Source organism: Octopus bimaculoides, chromosome 1 (assembly GCF_046866305.1).
Source record: "Octopus bimaculoides isolate indiv1 chromosome 1, ASM4686630v1, whole genome shotgun sequence".
Lineage (NCBI taxonomy): Eukaryota > Metazoa > Mollusca > Cephalopoda > Octopoda > Octopodidae > Octopus > Octopus bimaculoides.
This window is the reverse complement of record NC_142928.1, coordinates 162,800,200-162,823,062: the sequence shown is the minus strand read 5'-3', so window position 1 is coordinate 162,823,062 and position 22,863 is coordinate 162,800,200. Positions and strand designations below refer to the sequence as shown.

At 36.2% G+C, this 22,863-nt stretch overlaps 1 protein-coding gene across 1 annotated transcript in view; it reads right to left on the bottom strand.

Annotated features, from left to right (window-relative positions):
- LOC106884413 (WD repeat-containing protein 19) overlaps positions 1–16,554 on the bottom strand; it is a 131,529-nt gene extending 114,975 nt beyond the window's left edge. Inside the window, exons 1-7 of the mRNA XM_014935776.3 lie at positions 16,435–16,554; positions 11,966–12,057; positions 10,080–10,145; positions 4,507–4,632; positions 2,663–2,761; positions 1,478–1,691; positions 351–463 (exon numbers count right to left, since the gene is read on the bottom strand). Of these exons, the coding sequence (XP_014791262.2) occupies positions 351–463; positions 1,478–1,691; positions 2,663–2,761; positions 4,507–4,632; positions 10,080–10,145; positions 11,966–12,057; positions 16,435–16,488 (764 nt within the window). The 5' untranslated portion in view covers positions 16,489–16,554. The remainder of the gene's footprint in view (positions 1–350; positions 464–1,477; positions 1,692–2,662; positions 2,762–4,506; positions 4,633–10,079; positions 10,146–11,965; positions 12,058–16,434) is intronic.
- Between the last annotated feature and the right edge of the window lie 6,309 nt (positions 16,555–22,863).

The following is a 22,863-nucleotide window of genomic DNA, read 5'->3' as shown; positions in this document are numbered from 1 at the left end:
AGTACTGGTAAGCCAGAGAGCTGTACCCAATTCCAGTCTGATTTGGCATGGTTTCTACAGCTGGACACCCTTACTAACGCCAATCACTCCAAGAGTGTAATGGGTACTTTTTATGTGCCACCAGTGCAGGTGTTTTTATATGTCACTGGCATGGATGCTTTTATGTGTCACTGTCGCAAGTGCTTGTTACATGACACTGACATCGGCCACAATTATGATTCCAAGTTCTGAAATACGTTACTGTTTAGTCTTAATCTTTCACTCGATATCAAAACAGTAACTACATCAAGAATGGGAACTTGAAAGATCAAGTAAAGCTCATAACTAAATAATTATTAAAACCAACCTACCAACAATATGCCATAATGGATCCGTAAGATTTGTTGAACCTCAATTCGATGGGGTTGTCTGGATTGTTGATATTGTAAAGCAGCAGATAACGCTGAGAGATGACAATGCTCACCTGAAATATGGTCAAAAGAATAGTTATTAATACAGTAATTAATAAAATATTGCTGTCTCTAAATTGACTCAGCAATGATACAACACTTTTTCTTGTGACCTTTATAAAAAGAGCAGTTCATTAAGGCACTCAAAGTTCAACATTTTAGTTGACCTTGATGTAACTAGTGCCAGAATTTAAATGGTTTATGGTTGAAAAGAACATTTTTACTGTTAAATGTATGGTTTAAGCAGATCTATGATCAAAGGTATTTATTCCTGGTATGACCCTCCTATGTTATATGTTCAGATTTTTATATATATATATATATATATAGTCAAAATAAGCAACAAAGATATCCAGAGGATATCCTCTGGATATCCTTGTTGCTTATTTTGATTTTAATCACCTTATTTTGAAATTGTATGGATAATGCTGTACTAAATTCTGGCGCCTCAACTTGAGTACCATATTCATCTGAATCTATATATATATAAAACATAAATAATATATAAATATATGCATATATCCATACATATATGTACATACCTACATCTATATGTATACATACATGTATATATGGGTACAGGACATCACAAAAAACGTTAAACACAATGAAAAGCGAAAACATAAAGACGAAGACAGAAAACGAACTTTTTTTCAAACAACGAAAAAACAAACAGGAAAACGAGACATGCAACATAAAGAATATTTCCCTTCTTCAGTTGTCCCTGTTCCATCTACTCCGCGTTTCGAAGGCAGTACTGAATTATTCATTGTGCCCTTTCCTTTTTAAGACAGCAGAATGTAGCAGGCCATATAACCATGAAAAGGCCTTCTTGTTGGTTGCTTTCAGTTTCCATCTACTAAATCACTCAACAAGGTTTTCATTGACCTGAAGATACTCAAGGGTCATGCATACAGAGGAACCGAACTTGAAACTACGTGGTTGGGAAGTGAACTTCTTAACTACACAGCTATGCTTGTGCCTATACAAAAATCAATAACCAATATTCATAAGCATTATAAACTTACTGTATCTTCAGTCATTGCACTTCGTTCATCAGTTTTCATTTCTGAAAACTGTATAGCAGTAGGTTCACCTCCAAGCTGAGACTGCCGCAATGTATCTCCCTCAGAATTGCTAATGGTCAAATATTTGTCCTCACTAACCAGAGCTAATAAATTCTCAGAACTCCATGCCCCACTTGTTATTTTCTTAGAATGTTTACCTAAGATGGGTAATTTTCTGAAATAACAAAACATAAGGAAATAAAGATATAAACAATGAAAATAAAATGAAATGTAATGATAAAATATCTTGTTCAATTTTTTTTTCTCTTTTTATCCATTAACCCCTTAGCATTTAAACCGGCCATATCAGGCCCAAATACTCTATCTGTTTTATGTTCAAACTGGCCAGATCTAGCCTCTCACACCTCCCCTACAACGCTATTCCAAAAATAAACAATCACACCATTGAAATTTCGAAGTTATGAGGTAATATGTAATTAATTCAAAACAATGTAAATAAATAAGCATTACATTTGACAGAGTAATCTGAATGCTAATGCTAAAGTATTAAAAGAGATATGAAATTTCAAACAGAAATTTTGCTTAACAGAAACTCTTAGAATCCATAAGGCAGCAAGCTGGCAGAAACGTTAGCACGCCGGGCGAAATGCTTAGCGGTATTTCATCTGCCGCTACGTTCTGAGTTCAAATTCCGCTGAGGTTGACTTTGCCTTTCATCCTTTCAGGGTCGATTAAATAAGTACCAGTTACGCACTGGGGTCGATATAATCAACTTAATCCTTTGTCTGTCCTTGTTTGTCCCCTCTGTGTGTAGCCCCTTGTGGGCAGTAAAGAAATAAGAAACTCTAAGAATCCATACTTAATTTTGATTTCACAACCTTACAAATGTTTCACAAAATAACAAGAAATATATTAATTCTACCTCTCAAGCAAATATTCATATGTCCCATCAACAACTGTCAAGGATTAGATATAGTCAAAATTCGCATAAAAGGAGATGATGGTCAACTAGAAACAAATGAATGCTTGTGGGGAGGGTGTCTGAATATGTCTGTACGTGTGATTGTGTGAGTGGAAGCTGTATCATCTCTAGATGTAACCCACGAACCCTACAGACAGTTGCCCAGTTATAAACACAGCTAACAACAACCCTGCAAATGTATGACAAAATAACAGATGTATTACTTTGATGTGTGGTGATTGTACAATAATAAATTGCCTTTCGTGGTGCCAATTGCTAGTAGTTGACCTTTCTTTGACCAGCCTAAGAATGTTAGTGGGTCTCTGAAAAATAAAGAACATAAATATTAATTAAAAATGTAAGACAGACAATGAAAGTATAAAGATGAAAAACTATGGTGTTGATCATCATTGAAATTTCACTTTTCCATGCTTGCATGGCTTAGGTGCAATTTGTTGGAGTACATTTTTCTCAGCTGGCTGTCCTTTGTGTTTCAAATCCTTACTTGTTTTCAAGCAACGTAATGTTTTCTCATAGGTAGACATGATGAAATATTTAACAATGCCATCACTAGTTTCAGATATCCAAAAGGATGATTATTGGTTTATAGCATTTCTGTTGGTAAGTATAACAAAGGAATATCTGTAACTCAGTGCAAAAAACTATCTCAAGGACTTCATAAAGTACCAGTTTTTCTGTTTTCTCCATGATGCTTGTATCTTACACCAATATACATACATGCAATGCATGCTTGCATGCATACATACATACATACATACATACATACATACATGCATATATTAGGGTGATGCAAAAAAGGGATCAAAAATTTTTTGTTTTCAATTTTCAGGGAGACACCCTCCTATTTTATTCATATTCCTAAGAAAGCATTGTATGCGAAATTTGGGGTTGAAAAAGAGAAAATTAGGGGTTGCTACCAAGCTTTAAAAATAAATTATCATCAATTTTTGCTTTCTCAGGAATTACTGGGTACGTCAGCTAGTATATGTATATATAAAATTCTTTGTCTGTCTGTTCCCTATGCATTCTCAAACAGCTCCACCAAATCAAATCAAATTTTACAAAGTAATAGTATTAAACCCTGCAAGTGTCAACATGTAATTTTTATTTTCATTTGGATTAAAACAATATAACATTTTATCTAAAAGTCAACTATAGTAAAGGACATTTTATATACGTTTTGTATATGAGTATGTATGTATCTGTGAGTGTGTGTGTGTTTGCACGTTCATTATGTACAAGATAGTAAAGGACATTTTATACCATGACAATGACACATTTTGTATATGAGTGTGTATGTGTGTGTGTTTGCACCTTCCTTACATGCGACATGGTAAAGGACATTTTTTACCACCACCACAACAACGACAACACATTTTGTATATGAGTGTATATGTGCCTGTGAGTGTGTGTGTGTTTGCGCCTTCCTTATGTACGAAATAGTAAAGGACATTTTATACATCGAAAATGACACATTTTGTATGAGTGTGTATGTGTCTGTGAGTGTGTGTATGTTTGCGTGTTCGATGTGTATGACATAGTAAAGGATATTTTATACCAGCACCACAACGATGATGACACATTTTGGATATAATGTGTATGTGTCTGTGAGTGTGTGTGTGTTTGTGCTTCGTTATGTATGAGATAGTAAAGGACATTTTATACTATGACAACAACAATGACACATTTTGTATATGAGTATGTGTCTGTGAGTGTGTATGTGCTTTCCTTACGACATAGTAAAGGACATTTTATACCACCACCACCACGACACATTTTATATATGAGTGTGTATGTGTCTGCGTGTATGTGTGTGTGTGTGTGTTTGATACATATGACATAGTAAAGGACATTTTATACTACCACCATCACAACACATTTTGTATATGAGTGTGTATGTGTCTGTGAGTGTGCATGTGTTTGCACCTTCCTTACGTATGAGATAGTAAAGGATATTTTGTACCACCACCACCACGACACATTTTGTATATGAGTATGTATGTGTCTACACACTAATATGAATACTTACACTAATATGAATACTTACTTCATACCACTGTCAATATTCCTAATCTCATTGGAGTGAGACATCCACAGATATACTGTGCTGACTTTATCACATATTATGGCAAGAACATCTCCATCATGATCCCAATCCATTCCAGTACACTGGCTGAAAATCAAATTAAAAAATGTAACAGTTTAATCGAGAATAGAATAAAACAATTGCATTTTGTTTTTAGGGTCTATTTGTTTATTTATATATTTTATGAAGAAGAGGAAAACTGGGAAGTTGTAACATTCTCATGCCTCTTTCAAAGTCATCTGCAGCATAAGTAAAATGAATTTGCATCAAGAGAGAATTCAAACCAGATTGTTGTTGTTTCGCCTCTAAGTCAGCCCTGATTGAGCAGACCTATATTGAAAGACATTCATGTTATGATCATCAGCACTGATGCAAGTACCACAAAAACAGCACTCATGTCAGTGCCACATAAAAAAGCACCCCTGTTGGCGCCATGTAAAAGGCATCCATGCCAGTATCACGTAACTAGCACCCATGCTGGCACTACTTAAATAGCATCCAGTACACTCTGTAAAGTGGTTAGCATTATGAAGGACATCCAACCATTGAAATTATGCCAAAACAGACAACTGGAGCCCGGTGCAGCCCCCCAGCTTGCCAGCTCCTGCCAAACTGTTCAACTCATGCAAATAGGGAAAAAGGACATTAAATGATGGTGGCGATGGCAGCAGCAGTGGTGGCGATGGCAGCGGCAGTGGTGGCGATGGCAGCGGCAGTGGTGGCGATGGCAGCGGCAGTGGTGGCGATGGCAGCGGCAGTGGTGGCGATGGCAGCGGCAGTGGTGGCGATGGCAGCGGCAGTGGTGGCGATGGCAGCGGCAGTGGTGGCGATGGCAGCGGCAGTGGTGGCGATGGCAGCGGCAGTGGTGGCGATGGCAGCGGCAGTGGTGGCAGTGGTGGTGATCCCCATTATCATGACGATGACTACATTATCAAATATGTTCTTCTTTATCCTTTTTTAAAGATAGCAAGGCGTGATTTGATAGAAATTTGATGGCTGCTATTTCTAGCAGGTCAAGCAACCATGAGATTCTTCCTTGCTGGTTTTGACTGAGTCCAGGTTGAGATGCTTACTTGATAGGTGAAATAGCACAAATAGAAGGAGGGAAAATAAGAGACAGATAAAGTGAAAAGTTGCAACAGGTAGACAAAAATTCAAAAACTGATGAACTAAAATTTAAACAAAAAAATAACATAAAAAACTGTACCCAGTCAATAGTACACTATTCACTAGGCTATAATCCTTTATCATTCAGCAAGTGTTGGATCTCACAGAGGCAATGACGAAGGACCAAGACCTTTGGCATTACCTGGTGCTTGAGAAGAAGATTCATCAAGCCAAGTAAAATTGCAGCTGTAGCAGATACTGGTGTCATGCAAATGGCACCCATGCCAGTGGCACATAAAAGCACCCATAACACTCTTGGAGTGATTGGCATTAGGAAGGGCATCCAGCCATAGAAACCATACCAAATCAGACTGGAATCTGGTGCAGCATTCCAGTTTGTCAGCTCTGGTCAAACCATTCAACCCATGCCAGCATGGACAACAGACATTAAATGATGATAATGATGATGATGATGATGATGATGATTCTGTCAAATGTAATACATATTCGTTCACATTCTTCTGAGTTCATCATGTATTTCTTCATAGCTTCGAGATTTTGATGATGTGATTGTTTATTTAAAGAATGACATGGTCAGACAGGTGTGAGAAGCTGGATCTGACCAGTTTGAACATAAAATGGGTAGAATATTCGGGCTGGATATGGCCGGTTTAAATGCTAATGGGTTAAATGTATGCTATAAACGTCAGTCGGCAGATTGACATTTCAGGCAGATCCTTTATCAAAGCAAAGTAAGGAATAAGATAAATGTAACAAGAAATACATGTGTAACCTTCTGCCAAATGCTGTGTCAGGTGTGCTGTGATCAAACTATCTTCAATTCACAGATACATTTTGTATTTCCATCGGAGTGAGCCACCGAGAGTTGAGTACTTTTGCGAAAGAAGCACAGTGAACAGATAGTGTAAGGCTACGTCTGTTGGCCTTCAGCTTTCAGATGTTACTCTTTTACTCGTTTCAGTCATTTGACTGTGGCCATGCTAGAGCACCGCCTTTATAGTCGAGCAAATCAACCCTAGGACTTATTCTTTGTAAGCCTAGTACTTATTCTATCGGTCTTTTTGCCAAACCGCTAAGTTATGGGGACGTAAACACACCAGCATCGGTTGTCAAGCGATGCTGGGGAAGACAAACACAGACACACAAACATATACACGCACATACATACATATATATATAACATATATATGTTAGAAAAACATCCCAGAAATGACTTGGGATTAAACAACATCCAAGCAACATGGCCAGTTACAGTTCTCAGACTCCAGTGTATTTTGTACTGTTAGTCAAAATTCTACATTTAGGCTTACTATATTTAAATGAACAGTTTTACCACTGTTAAAAAGTAAAAACAGTAGAAAATGAAAAAATACTTAAGACAAACTGACAAGTGCAATTATATATATACATATATATACATATATATATATTTATCATCATCATCATCATCATCATCATCATCATCATCATTGTTTAACGTCTGCCTTCCATGCTAGCATGATATATATATATATATATATATATATATATATATATATATATATATATATATATATATATATTATATATACATATATATATATATATATATAAATAATGAAGTATATGCTGAAGGCTAACTGAACAAAAAAATAGATTTAGATAAGGATAAAACAACAAAAATTACTAAAAATAACAAAACACAAAATCAAAACAGAATTCCAAAATATGCTAAAATAAAAATGGAGAGGAAAAAAACACTCCATAGCTGATACACTGAAAGCCCCAACAGAAAGGAAGAAGTAAGCCAGAGTAAAGGCTAACAACAGCTCAAAAGCTCTGAGCTAAAATCAGAATCAGAAAGTCTGATTTTAGATGTACAGGATGAATGTCTAACCACAAACAACAATAAGAAAATAGTGAAACAAGAAGCTAACATTAAGTGCAGGCTAATGTAATCAGTACAATGAGACAATTAACTGTATCATTTCTATCTGCTCTGACATGTTGAATCAGCAGTTATATTCACTATCCAACATCACTGTTAAAGATTTGTCTGTGGTATGTTAATTAGATTGATTTGTTGTATAGTTATTTGGATAATTATGTAAATACTAGTGAAAACAGTTAAGAAGTGGCATAAACATGTGCCAAAAATGGTACATGATGATAATTTGGTCGCAGTTATGTGGAACATGTCTGTCCAGATTGACAAGGAGATGAAGACAAACGATTCAGATATAATTATTGAAGTTTGGAACAAAACTATTTGAATTTTTGATAAACATCTGCTTTTCCTGAACAAAATATTGCTTGGAAGGAGGTCATTATGTGCAAAAATACAAGGATCTTGAAATTGAAATAAGCAGGATATGGTTTATGAAAGGGAAAATAGTACCAATAATAATTGGATCATTGTGTATGTTGGAAAAATATATGAACAAAAACATAAAAACTATATCAGAGTGCAAAATCAGCACAGCCCAAAAAATAACAATCCTAGGTACAGCCTTCATATTAAGAAAGGAGTTTTCATTTTAATAGCATGACTCGAATAACACACTCTCATAGGAATTGGATAAACAAGCATCAGGCAAGAACTGGTACAACAGACAAACTTAATACACTAATGAATCACAGACAGAGTCAGAAAGCAACAAGAAATCTGAGTGAAGTTTTTTAGGGCTAACAGAAAAATTATATGGTGCATCACAATCAGATCTTTCATTGAATTTGTGTAGTAGAGCATGTATACAGTTTGAAAGAGAGATGATAAATAAATGATGACAAGACTGGAAGCTTTGGTGGTAGAAAAAAAACCCAAATGAGTCATTAAATTTTAATTTCATAGGGTATTTCTGAAAGGAGACAGTTATTCGGCCAATGGAATTAATTTGAAAAGCTACAAAAATACAAGGACCTCAAAATAGAAGTAAGCCATATGCGGTGTGTAAGAGTAACAATGATACAAATAATAACTGATGCAATGTGTATGATGTAAAACATCATGAAAAAAGTATCAGTACAACTCCACATATCATAATTTGGCACACAATCCCAAAAAATATTCCTAAACATGACTCAGTTCAACAACTGACAGTACATATTGTACACAAATAACAATACTGAAACATTGTTCATAAAAAATGAGCAACACAGGGAACATCATCATCATTATCATCATCATTATTTAACGTCCGTTGTCCATGATAGCATGGGTTGGATAGTGTGACCAGAGCTGGCAAGTTGAGGGGCTGCATCAGACTCCAGTCTGATTTGGCATGGTTTCTACAGCTGAATGCCCTTCCTAATGCCAACCACTGAATGCTTTTACGTGACACCACACAGGCACTTTTATGAGTCGCCTCACAGGTGCTTCTACGTGTCACTACACAGCCCCTTTTAAATGGCACCACCACAAGTGCTTTACACAACCAGAAGGAAAGGTCTTCGCTATTCTGCTGCAGGGTATGGGTCTTCTTGAGTATGGTTAGGCGCCAGATATCTCGGTCCTTTGTCATCTCACCTGAAAGGTTCAGCTTCCTGAGGTCGTTCTTCAGTACTTCATCCCATGTCTTCCTGAGTCTCCCACTTCCGCATGTTCCATCCACATTGAGAGATCAACACTTCTTTATGGAGCTGTCAGCATTCATCTGCAGCACTTGACCAAACTAGAACAGTCTCCTCTCTTGCACACAGCAACAAACTCTTCTTTCGCCTAACTTCTCTCGCAGAACACTGGCAGTCTGTCAAGCACATACACTCACATTACAAAAGAAACCCTCACAATATAGTGTATTATACCCCAAAAAATAATACTGTAAAAAAACCTCAAAACCTCAGAGGTACCTGGTTGTACATTGGAAAACTGGCATGAAATTACTGAAAATACATCATAATAATAATTATAAACATAAAGGATTCTTTCAAAACCCTATTTCAAAATCAACAGATGTTTTGTAGCAATTGTGATCCCACATACTGACGGAAAAATTAACAAGCTGACAATTTTAACTACATTGCATTTGTTGTACTAATCTCTTGATTAATTTCCATGACAATTCCACTAATCTAATCCTTCTCTTCAAGAAATAATTATTTTCCACAATCCAAAAGTATTAGATCAAATAAAATTGGTAAAATAAGTTTGCATGCAAGTGAGTTTTAACTAATGTTCCAGGCAAGACATTTTTAAAGACATTAGAACTGTGTTGGAATTTGATTTCTTTCTTTCATAACCTTCCAACACACTTGTCACTTCTTTCAGTAAGGATCTTGTTTGGTTCTGTCCAAAACCAGAAATTGCCATTCTTAAAGGCACAAAAACTTAAATTTTAAGAACTGTTTTTTATATCAAATAGAGTAACTCAGATTGACAGAAGGGGAGCAAAAAAAGAAAAAAATTCAAAAAGAAAAGTAATTCTTACCCTTGTAGATTTATGGAATTCTTTAGCACGCCATGTCGATCATATATCCGTACAACTTGATCTACACTGAAAAACAAAAACATCAGATTTTGTAGAAATAATTCAGAGAATCTTGGCAAATTCAAATTTTACACATGTAAGAAAGTAATACCCAGACACAGATATGTTTTTTTTACACAAGCCAAAATTTACTGAGAGACTTATCCTAGATTACATAGAAATAGGTAAGATACATATTTCTACATGGATTCATCATCCATCAACTTGAATATAAGAGAGAACAGGAACAGAAGATCAGGAAAGGTGGAGGGTTAAGTTCACAAGAATGTAAAAGAAGAGTGAGAGATAGAGATAGGGATAGAGGTAAATGCAGTGAATGGTGAACATGAGTGGAAGCATAGTCAATGGCACTCTCAGTTTGGAAGGAAGATGAAAGAAAATAGAGTGATGATATGAAGAGTGGGGGAGTGAGACAGAGGTGCATAGTGATACAGACTAAGATCAGAGGTTTGGAGGGGTGAATGTAGTGAGTGACAAGTGAAGATGAGTGATGGACTATAATGGCAGATATGAGAGGGTGTTCAGTGGAAAATACAGTAGTAAGGGATGATTTTCAGAATAGGGAATAGGTGACAAAGGAAATAATTCCAAAAAGAAGGATAACTGGTAGCACAAAAGGGGGATGAAATATGTACATTTCTACAGCAGCTGCATAGATAGTGCTGCCATGAGAAGAGCGGAGGAATGGGTGTTAGGAAGACGAGTTTGGAGAAGGCTTGACAGGAACAGATTGGTTAATGAGTGCAGTGTGACAGCCTGGATATGTTACTGTCTCTTTACTCTCCAATGAATGCCTAACGAGTACTATTTGTTTATATATTTTTTAATGCAAGTCACCAATACTCTTGTCAAAACAAGTTATTCAAAGACTATTACCCTCATCTTTGGTCAGTGTGCCAGTAACACAGTGGATAAAAGCATTATAGTCATTCGTTTCAAAATGAAATGTTGCTAATTTAAATCCAGTCCAGTATAACATATATATCCAGGAATAAGACACTCAATGACAGTCAGAGATCAAAACCAATCAAAAAGTCATTGCCATCATCATTTAACACCCTTTTTTTTACCATGCTTGAAAGATCAGACAAGCCAGAGGGCTCTGCTATGTTCTGTGCCTGCTTTGGCACAGTTTCTACAGTTGGATGGCCTTCCTAATGACAACCACTTAACAGAATGTAGATGTAAATACTGAAAAATGATTTAATTTTAAACATTAGAGTTAAGAGTCTAAAAAATTATATTCTTATTAGCAATAACTCATCAAAGACCTCTAAAAGTATTCATAAGCTAAGCTTAAAGTCTAACCAACAGAAAATTTAATATATATCTTAAAGTTAATAATGTTGCTATTAGGCTGCTTGATCACGATGTCATTAAACAACTTTTTTTCAGAAACTATTTTACAGCCAACATTTATGTTATTTGATAACTTGCATATTCATTCTTTTGATACATTCCAGCAGATTCAAATGCAAACATGCTAACAGCTGTTGTGTTTGTCACAGAACTGCTCTTCCTTTATGATGACTATGTGTTCATAAAACATTTGATTCATCAGTGCAAGAGATTCCAGGACACTGGTATTTCAGCATGTTGTGTCTCATCAGCCAGAAGTGCCCAAATAAATGCATCTGAAAATCACCAATGGCTTTGTTTATAATTCAAGCAAACAAACTGTTTACTGTGCCATGCTGAAATCTGCCAACTGATAATAGATTGTTATTTATTCACTATGCAAATAATGATTTATTTATTATTGTTTTCAATGTGCTTTTGTAAAATTGTAACTAAAATTTATAAAGAAGGAAAATTTGAACATATACCCAGCAATAACTAGGTAGTTTCCATTAACTCTCTGCCAGCAAAATTGGATGGGCCCGTTTCCAGTTTGTTCTTTTGGTATAGAAAATAAATCCTGCAAAAAAAGCAAAAGGAAAAACAAAAACTCATGATTAAATTGAAAATAATGTAATACTACTAACTATATCTAACAATAAAGAAAACAGAATACAATACCAAATCCAGAGTAGATTGGTCTTGTAGTATCTTGTTACTGGCATTTCTCTCTATATCAATTACTCATTCCATGATGTTCTTCATACGTATCCTAAGTAGGTACTGAGCACTGTGTAAGTGTTTCAAATAAGGGAACAAGGCCTGAAATTTTGTGAGGTGGGGGGGGGGATCTTGTTAATTGTTAACATTAACCCCAGTATCTAACTGATGATATCTTTATTTAATCAATCCTGGGGGAATGAAAGGTAAAGTTAACTTCCTTGAGATTTGAACACAGAATATAAAGAGTCCTAACTAAATATTGAAAGGAATTTTGCCAATCCAGTGCCCTTGAACACTGTAATATTAACAATTCATTAATGTGTAGACTGAGTTCAAATCCCTCAATAAGTACATATTGAAGAGAAGGGCTACATCAAGATGACTACAGGTACCTTGAAAATGTCATCTTCATGTAATATATTGTGCAGGCATGGCTGTGAGGTTAAAAAGTTTGCTTCACAAACAGGCAGTTTTGGGTTAAGTCATTCTATAGCATTTTATGAAAATGTCATCCACCACAGCTGATGAACCAATAAACAAAATTTGGTAGAGAGAAATTATGTGTAAGCCCATCATATGTATCTATAAAATTGAGAAAAATATTCGCATCAGCAAGAAAGCACATAAACCAGTGTGGCATTTATAGCACCCAAGTTATAGACATTCCTTATCACTAGAAATTCAGCAAACAAGTCTTCATATCACATCCATGACTGGCCTGTTGAAAACCTGTAACCATTGATGCTAATGTCCTCAAAATGCATGATCATTGGTTCAACATCAACTTACCATGTTGTCATGGGTCAGATATAAATCAATGACGCACATTTTCTACAACCAGATACCCTTTCTGTAGCCAACACTCACCTGTTTCCAAACAAGGTAATAGTTCTCCTGTCAGTCAGTGCCAGTACACATTGGTAAGCTGACCATTTTGTAGGTTTTCAAGCATGTATGTTTTAGTGCTCATAGTTTTTGTAATCTGAGTATCTGTCAGGACTATTCCTACCCCAACTGTTGACACATACATTCCCTTTAAAATTCGCTTGATTTTGTTTATCACTGCCATCATTACCTACTCCATGCAGGTCTCCCCTTGACATTAATAGCTGTTTGGCTTGTTTTGATTATAATCTGGGTTACTAATTTTTGCCAATTTTATCCATGCTACATTATGTATAAATGAATGAGCTTAGATGGATTACTCCATAATGCAGCTTAAAGAATAATCTTCTCTCTTCTGTACATCATTGTATGAATGTATTGCTTATATGTATATCATCATCATCATCATCATCGTTTAACGTCCGCTTTCCATGCTAGCATGGGTTGGACGATTTGACTGAGGACTGGTGAAACCGGATGGCAACACCAGGCTCCAGTCTGATTTGGCAGAGTTTCTACAGCTGGATGCCCTTCCTAACGCCAACCACTCAGAGAGTGTAGTGGGTGCTTTTACGTGTCACCCGCACGAAAACGGCCACGCTCGAAATGGTGTCTTTTATGTGCCACCCGCACAAGCCAGTCCAGGGGCATATATATACACATGTATGTATAGAAATATTTCTCTGCATCAAAGTTAAGGATGTGAGTAGATTATGAAACAGCTGTAAACTCTCAGAAAATATCAAAACACTTTCCCTCCCACATATCCTTGTTTTTTTTGCTTACCATATACTCTACAATAGAAGTATTACTGTTTGTATATCTTGAATTTTCAGTTGCATGTCCTATTACATTATATTAGACCTGGCTATCAGGTCACAAATATATATATATATATGGTTTTGTGTTTGTGTGTTGTGTTAACCTATGTAGTAAAACTACAAACATGGAAAATTTAACTATTTCTCCATAGATTGAAAAAATTATGAACAACCTTAGTCAGTTTTCAAACCTTGTTAAGTTCTCATCAGAGGTGTCTATATCATTTGACCAATCTCAAGGAAATAAGCAATCAGTCTGTTTATATACTCATCAAATACAGAAGCTACAAAGAACTGGAGCTTCCAATTTGCATACCACAATTGCTTAACACTTTATTTTAATATCAGCAGAGATCTCAGTTCACACAGTGTCAAGGTATAATATAATATATGTAAACTTATGTAGTTAAATATGTGATGATACTATTTTTACTACATAAGTTTACATATATTATATTATACCTTGACACTGTGTGAACTGAGATCTCTGCTGATATTAAAATAAAGTGTTAAGCAATTGTGGTATGCAAATTGGAAGCTCCAGTTCTTTGTAGCTTCTGTATTTGATGAGTATATAAACAGACTGGTTGCTTACTTCCCTGAGATTGGTCAAATGATACACACACCTCTGATGAGAACTTCACTATATCATCATTTCCCTCTCTATTTTTCCATGCTTGAAAGGGTTGCATATGTCCTTTCCAACACAACTCCACATTTGTTGTATTTGTCATCTCCTTTGCAATGTTCAATGCCCTGAAATCAACTCTTAACAAGGAAAGCTTGGTCTTCCTGTAAGTCTGTTTTTATTCAGAGTCACTGTGTTCTTAGACAGTTTGAAAACTAAGTCTTGTTGGTGCTTTATTTTTGGCACCAAGGTTTCTATAGTCTTTCAAACACCAACCACTTTACAGAGAATATTGAAAGCATTTTATTATGGCACTGGCACATAAGAGATTGCTATGTCTTTGACAAGACAATGTTTCTACTTGTTTGCCAACTATTTAACAGAATGCTCTGGGTGCATTCATTCATGGCATCAGCTCTACTGAATTTGCCTTTCAACCTGTAAACCAATAGAATCCTCTCTACATAACATTATCTCTGTCTGTTCAGAGCATCATACCTAAAAGAGTGGACAGAAGAGAAGATGATCGCAGAAGATGAACTAAGAAAGAAGTAAGAGTAAGGAAACAGAAAGAGTTGGGATGCTTGTATGGAAGAAGGCTAAATGGTGGTGAGAGGACTAGAAATGATAAAGAGACACAGTTAGAGCAAGATGAAATGATAAAAAGACAGTAATAGCCTATGGTCAACATGTTTGCTAGAAAAAGAGAGAGAGAATGTTAGAATTGTAGAAATAGTTGACAGTTAGATAGCGTAATGGATGTCAATAATCGGTGACCTGAGGGAACAGAAGTGGTGGTTAGTAATACAGAAGGATAATTTCTAAGAAAGATCATGAGTGATGAATAGTCAAGATAGAAATGTTAAGAGAATAATGGATTTCAATAAAGGGAGAAAGAGTGATGTCCAGCAGTATAGGAGGGCAAATACAGAATATATTGGAAATATGTATGAGCATAATACAGCTTATGTATGTGTGCATTGAGTGAGTGTATGTATTAAAGTGTACTTCATAAGTTGACTATTACCTACATTGAGTATTAAATACAGGTGATAGTGAAACCAACTTTTTTAATTGCATTAGTTTTTTCATCTTAATTCGTTCATTCTCTTAGCATCTTCGTGTACATCTATATATATATATATATATCAACGTTATTTTTGTATACGTTCATGTATTGGAGATATTATTTCAGTTCACTTTGAATCTAACCCGTTTTGGGTTACCTTGATAACATTGTGTTAGCATAGATCTTCAGATATATTGATTTGACTGGTATTTTCTACATCTAAATATGCTGGCACAATAGAAACGATCGTCGGTAATGTATGGAATAATCATCAATTAAAGATGTGATTTTCTCTATTCTTGTTGTCAATTACTCTGGATTTCTTCAAATTCTTCAGAGCGATATTTGGATTTATTTGTCATACACGAGGAATTACTTTGGATATTAATTCTATTTGAATTTTTTGGTATCTGATTATTTGGTATAGTTAACCAAGTTCGTTTAACACTGAGTGCTTTCTAGATATCTGAGTGGATTTATTAATCTCTTTTACACACACACAAACATACGATCCCCGTGTATAAAGTGAAGGAAGAAACAAGAGAGAGAGAGTTTTAGAAATTAGACTACAATAAAAGATTATAAAGGACATTTGTAGCAGTTCAGTTTCATTGCGTCTGTTTAGAAAGAGCAACAGGTAAATCACTATTTATTATCACGATTTAAAATATTATATATACCAATAACCAAATCAAAACAAAGTCTACTAAAATAATTAAATAACTGTATTCTCTAAATTGATGCCAGAAAAAAATTGGGATGAGACAAGGAATCGAAAAGTAATATTTTAAAGTGAATCAAAATATAAAAGTTTCAAACTCAGCAACGAACCTTCATCGTTGGCTTCCTTGACAACAGACACACACTACTATGGCAAACTAACATAAACAGCACATGCGCTGTAAAGCTAAGTGCGAAGTTATCTCCCTCACATCTTGCTGCATCGAATGACAAACGAAATAACTCATAATAGGTGGAAACTCACTATAAGTCGAGCCAACAGGAAAAATCTTCAGAGGAAGAACTGCTCGTCAAGCAAATGCTTCAGCCCGTTAGTTCCTTACACTCTAAAGGAGCTGAGGCCTACCTACATCATGACTCCTAGGTATCCTCCAGCTATTTTGAAATGCCACCTTTAGTAGGGATTGAACTCGGAATCTTGGGATGATATTTCCCTGAACTGTTGTGTATATCGCTCGGCCACGGCAAGAACTTGCCCTATGGATTTACTTCAAACTGAGTTTCCTTCTCATTATGTTTAGCGGTTTGCAGTATTTGTAGTATTAAAATAAGTTTGTTTTTGCTTTTTACGGTCTAGCTCAAATCCTGTTCAGATCAACTTCACGTCAAACTCCAGTGTTTGACCCGAGCAAAAAAAAAATAGTGCAATAGGTGTAAAACAACATGTAGTAAACGAATATGAAAAAAATTGCGCGCCGGCGAACGAGGGGGCGGGGGAGATGACTCGGAAAATTCACATCGGGAATGTTCCAAGTCCTCTCACCACTTCCCCGTTCGTCAGCGAAACTTTTTTTTTCTTCATATTTGTTTACTACACATTATTTTACACCCAGTATACACATTTTTTTATCAATTACTGTAAGGGGTGGGTGGAGTGCGGACTGGGATAATTCATACGATCCAGTCACAAAAATGAAAAGAAAATAGCGCAATAGGTTTAAAACAACAAAAAATAAATGAATATGGAAAAAAAAATGCGCGCTGGCGAACGGGGGGGGGCGGAGGAGAGGACTCGGAAAATTCATTTGCCCAAGGTGCCACGCAGTGGGACTGAACCCGGAACCATGTGGTTGGGAAGAATATCCATTTTCTTTAGGGAAAAAATCGGATCGTGTGAATTGTCCTGGTCCTCCTTCAGACCCCCTCTCCCCACGTTCGCCAGCGCGCATTTATTTTTTCATATTCGTTTCCTACATGTTGTTTTACACCTATTACACTTTTTTTTTTCATTTTTGTGACCGGGTGTTAACGTTGAGTTTCCAGATCCTGTGAGATTGGTCGTGTTAATTTTCCGAGTCCTCTGTCCTGCCCTAACCCTAACCCTAACCCCCGTTTGCCAGCTCGCAAACCACTGCAGACCAATGATTCTCAACCATTTTTGCCTATGGACCCCTTTTTAACTACTCTTTTACTCTGGTGGACCCCCATAGCTATTCGACTGGTGTTAACATAACTAAATTGGACAGAAATCTGGTTTAAGAACTCCACAACCCCTCCTACATTTGGGGGGGGGGGTATTTTCAGAAAAATTTTGCGAATTTGTGTTCTACGCACGAGAATTCATACGATTATGAAAAGAATTCATGGTTAATCCCTCCCACCCTTAAATCCTAAAAGTTTCACTTCTTTTCAATTTTTTTAATCAGAGTTTAAAATATGGACGGTCCGAATTTTTTGCTTAAATCCTAGCAATGGACCGTCCTTGGGTGCATCATCATTCCATTAAATGCGTTTATGGGGAGAAAAATATTGAAAAATATCAATACATGTCACAGTGACACAGAAACGAGGAAGGTAGGTATAAGGTGGTTGTGTGATATGCTAAAACAACAGCTAAATCACCCTTAAATCACTTTTTTTTTTTTGCATAATCGTATGAATTCTCGTGTGTAGAACACAAATTTACAAAACGATTTCTGAAAAATTACAAAAAATAAAGTTATGAGGGGTTATATGTGGTGCTTAAAACAGAATTTCGACCAAATTGTTCTTCTATGGTTAAAGTAAAGAAGTGGGAGCTATTTTCATATGAAGAAACTTCACTTTTCCTGCCAACGAAACAGTCCTCTTAGAAGACACTTTTTACGGAAAAGGCCGATATTTCGGACTGGTATCGATAGATCGCCGAGTATTTTACACAACTGACTTTTTGTAGATTTTGTTTTGAAATAAATGTGTGCGCATCAGTGGCGGGAAAATGTTCTGAAGTGGCTGTGTGAAAAACAATACTGGAATTTTGAAAGAAGTATCTGTAAAACATTTTTTTAATGCAAATTACAAGTATCAGTCGCGTTTCAGAGAGTGGAAAGGACAAAAAAATAATTAATTCTGATCGTAAAATGTGGTTCGTGTTGGTCAGTCAAATGCCTCGTGGTCACAGCAGACGAGAAAGGAAGTGTTTCACAGAGATGAGAACTGACTGGGACACAGTTCGGAGAGTTGCCTGGAATGACACGAACAGATACTGGATGCTGCAACGGCGCCTGACCTGAGAAAAGAGTGATGAAGGGCGAGGAGAAGGTTTAGGAATTTTTTTTTCTCTCTGAAAATATTGATTACAAGTGTTTCAGAATTTGGAATACTATATAACATGATGAAAAAAAGACGAAAAAAATTCTGGGTGGCGGCTGCTGTTCGGAGTTTTCTTTTTTAAAGCTCTTTACCCAGTGTTTTGGAAAAATTTATAAAAAACAAAAACCAGAAATTCTGACTTATGTGTATGTGACAAATATTCCGAAAATCCGCCAGTCCGCTTTGGTGGAGTGTACCCTCTGTATATTAATTTAAACAATGTATTGCAAACCAGCAGAATAATCTTCCGGCTGCTGTTGTGTAGCTCTAGTTAGGCCCTGATTGATCAAAAGGATTTCAACGTTAAGCATCAATCTGTTTGTACATCAAAATTTATATTCTCCAGGAATGAATGCATAGTTAGGAAACTCTTCGACGACCATATACACCGGATTTGATTGACTGTGCAGCACTTAAGTTATTCACCTATTATCTCGAGTGGGTAGACGCAAGCTTGTACGCATAACTAATAACTCCAACAAGGTTAAAGTAGTGAATCGGATGACTACTTTGCGGTGTCTGTTCTCTTCCTCTAAGTTCAAGCACTAACAACTTTCAGGGAAGGTTGTTGTTGAAAAAAAAGTCTTATCCAGACCTTCAGATGCATGGTCAATTTTGACTGACAAAGACGTTTTCTAATCTTCGCACTTCTACATTTATGGCGGTAGGTTGTAAATTGAGTGAGATTTGACTGCTATTTCTAACTGATCAAGAAGCCACATAGAAGAACTCTCCTTGGCTCATGTTTCGACAATACATTTCACATTGTGCTTGTTAAAAGTATATATTAGCGACAGAGACTATCAATACCGAGGGGCAATGTTTATCCCACGTAAATGTGGATTTTTTGTGAGTACATTGCAGTAGATATCATAAGAGAAACTCATATTGGTTTTTGATACGAAATGCAGTCATACTTATATCGCTAGCAGGGAGATAAATCCTGCATTTATTGGTTCAACTGGATTTACAGCGTTGCAGGATGTGAAGCTGCGATTTTTCGATCAGTATATCGACATTTCGCCAATTATACATTGTGTATAATTAATTTTAGGTAAGTTCTCGCTGAACCAAATCCACTACCCTGTTTCGATTCTCAGTTACCGTATAAGTCGGTGTATGAGACACGCTTTTTTTTAAATTCTTAAATGTAACAAAGAATTGGTATGCGCCAAATGCAACTTTATTATGGATGTAATTTGTCTCCCCAACTCATCCCACAAAATATAATGATTTTCTACATAAGTAGGGGCTTGTCTTATGCAAAAGTGCGTCTTATACGCCACCAAATACTGTAAAACTCTCATTTCATTTACATAGCTAGTGCCTCTACGAAAACCATTAAAATCACGTTTCCTTTCTCTGCAACGAAAATCTTCACGAAAAGATTACAAAGCTAGAGGCAGTCGCCAAATCTCCCTCAAACCACCCTACAATTTTAAAAATTGACACATTGAATAATGTGATTTATGGTTACACAGTTCTCGAAAATAATAACAAAAAGACAAGATGGTCATTGCTTGAATGCCTTTAAATTATAGACTTCTTTCGATCCGAGTTGAATTAAGATTTTAACTCCATCTCAAAAACTGTTTACGTCGAAAATAAAGAATCCACAAAGTTGTCTCCCTTTGATCAATGTAATCTTCACTTCGTAATTATGTCCCTTAGTATAATTTATTTTCTTTTGTAATCAAAATACGAATGTCATTTGTTGAGCAAATGTGAAGATGACCAAATCCCGACTAAAATCGAGTTGTTAACGTACCAACTTAGTAGTTACTCTTTAACCTCAGCTCAGCCTCGGTCAAGAAAACCTATTTATCTATTTTATATCGCAATTGGTGAACAAAGCGTCTTTGGTTACATGTTCCCAACCAGCCAATGAGTTTGCTGCATTTCTGACTGCAAGAGTGACAAGGAGTAACAGCAGCTTGGTGGAGAACAAATGTTGCAAGGCTCTTCATTGAAAAAGATACACAAGGCATTTGCAATTTCCATCCATCGAACTTCGTTCACAAAATATTGGCCAACCCAAGGTCGGTAGAAGACAAGCACTGGAATTAAACCTAGAACTGCTTGGTTGCAAAGCATGCTTAATTGCACAGCCGTGTCTTCGCCCATCATCGACGTCATTCCAGCCGTGACTGACTTTGTTTTTTTTTTTGTTTTGTTTTTTAACCACTGACTGTTTCAAGAACCATCTTATCCAATGATCTGTTATTTTTAACTATAGTAGGGTGTGATTTGAAGAAACTTTGGTTGCTGTTTCTAATAGGCTGTCTGACTACGTAGAGGCCCCCTTAATGACTCATATCATTTCCATTGGTAGTTAAAAGCACTGCAACATTCTCAGCATTTAGCTCTAAAATACGATGTTGAGGTATCAGTGAATAACAGAATCAGCAGAGCACTGGGAAAAACATTCTATGATATTCCTGATACAGTTCTTTGCATTCTGGTTTCAAATTCCACTGGGATTAATTTTGATTTTCATCTCAAGAGTGAGAGCGTTGATACTTTACATATCTTTCTTATATAAATCTTTATAGTCTTTGCTCTTCTGTAAATGTAAGAAGTAACTAATATGTTGGTGTTGTTTAGCTTTGGATGGCTAATTGTGCAGACTTAGGATCAAAAGCTTCCCAAGCCAAATCATCCCAACCTTCAGTTGGACATAGTGTATCTAGAATTACATAATCCATTATTTCACTCTCTTTACAAGATGGTGTGAAGATTTAGCCATTATATCAAGGAGATCAAGCAGGTAAATTGTTCTGTTAGTATAAGATTAAAAAGTCAGAGGGTGGCGAGCTGGTGGAATTGTTAGCGCACAAGAAAAAATGTTTAGTGCCATTTCTTTAAAGTGGCAAGCTGGCAGAACCATTAGCATGCTGAATAAAATGCTTAGTAGCATTTCATCTATCCTTAATTCCGCTAATGTCAACTTTGCTTTTCATCCTTTTGGGGGTCAATAAAATAAGTTCTGTCAATGTAATTGATTTAACACCTCCCTCGAAATTGCTGGTGTTGCACCAAAATTTGAAATTGATATTAGATTAGAAAATAGGATCCTTATAAACCATTCATGCAACTTGGTAAATCAGGTGACGTAGAGAACCCTTTCAATCTTCACCGTCTTTCTAACTTTTTCCTCAATGTTAGCTCACATAGAGGACTAGAAGTGATCTGAATATTGCATAAGAGTTACCTGTATTATGATGATTCACACTAGGTGTCAAAATGCCAACATCATGACTGCTGCTCAATGCTCTGAGAACACTGTATGACGTGAAATGGACATCATGAAAACCAAGTTCCCCCCAAACTGTGATGGTCTTTGGTCGTGTTTCCAGTGAGAGTGATGTCATGCCACCTCACATCTTTGAACAGGGCTTTAGATTCAATTCAGACAGCCATTTGAAACTGCAAGAGACTGTGGAGAGGGTTGCCACTGGAAGGCCATTTGTTTGACAGCAGAAAGAGAAGTGGTTGTCAGAGAATTTCTACAACTTCACCAGCCCCAATTTCTGGCCTCCTAATTCCCCCAATTGTAATCTCATAAATTATTATGCATGGGGCATTGTTGAAAAAGACACCAACCACTCTACCTACAACACTAAGGCTGAGCTGTTGAACAAGATCAAGGAGATGTTCAAAGATCTTTCCAGAGACACTGAAGAATGCGTGTGCCAGATTCTGGAGCTGCTAGGAGGATGGCTACTTCAAGTAAACTTATCTCCCAGCCATAATCTAGTTGATATTTTTTGACTTTTTTAAAAAAAATACCCTTACTTTTGGATGGGATATTGTTTTCTTTTCCTTTTATGCAAACTGTCAAATTTAGCCAAAACATCCTGTATTTTTCTACCCAGAGTTCATTTTTCATATACAATTTACAGATGAAGATAGGATAAGTTCAAAAGAAATAATTCAGAAAAACAAACA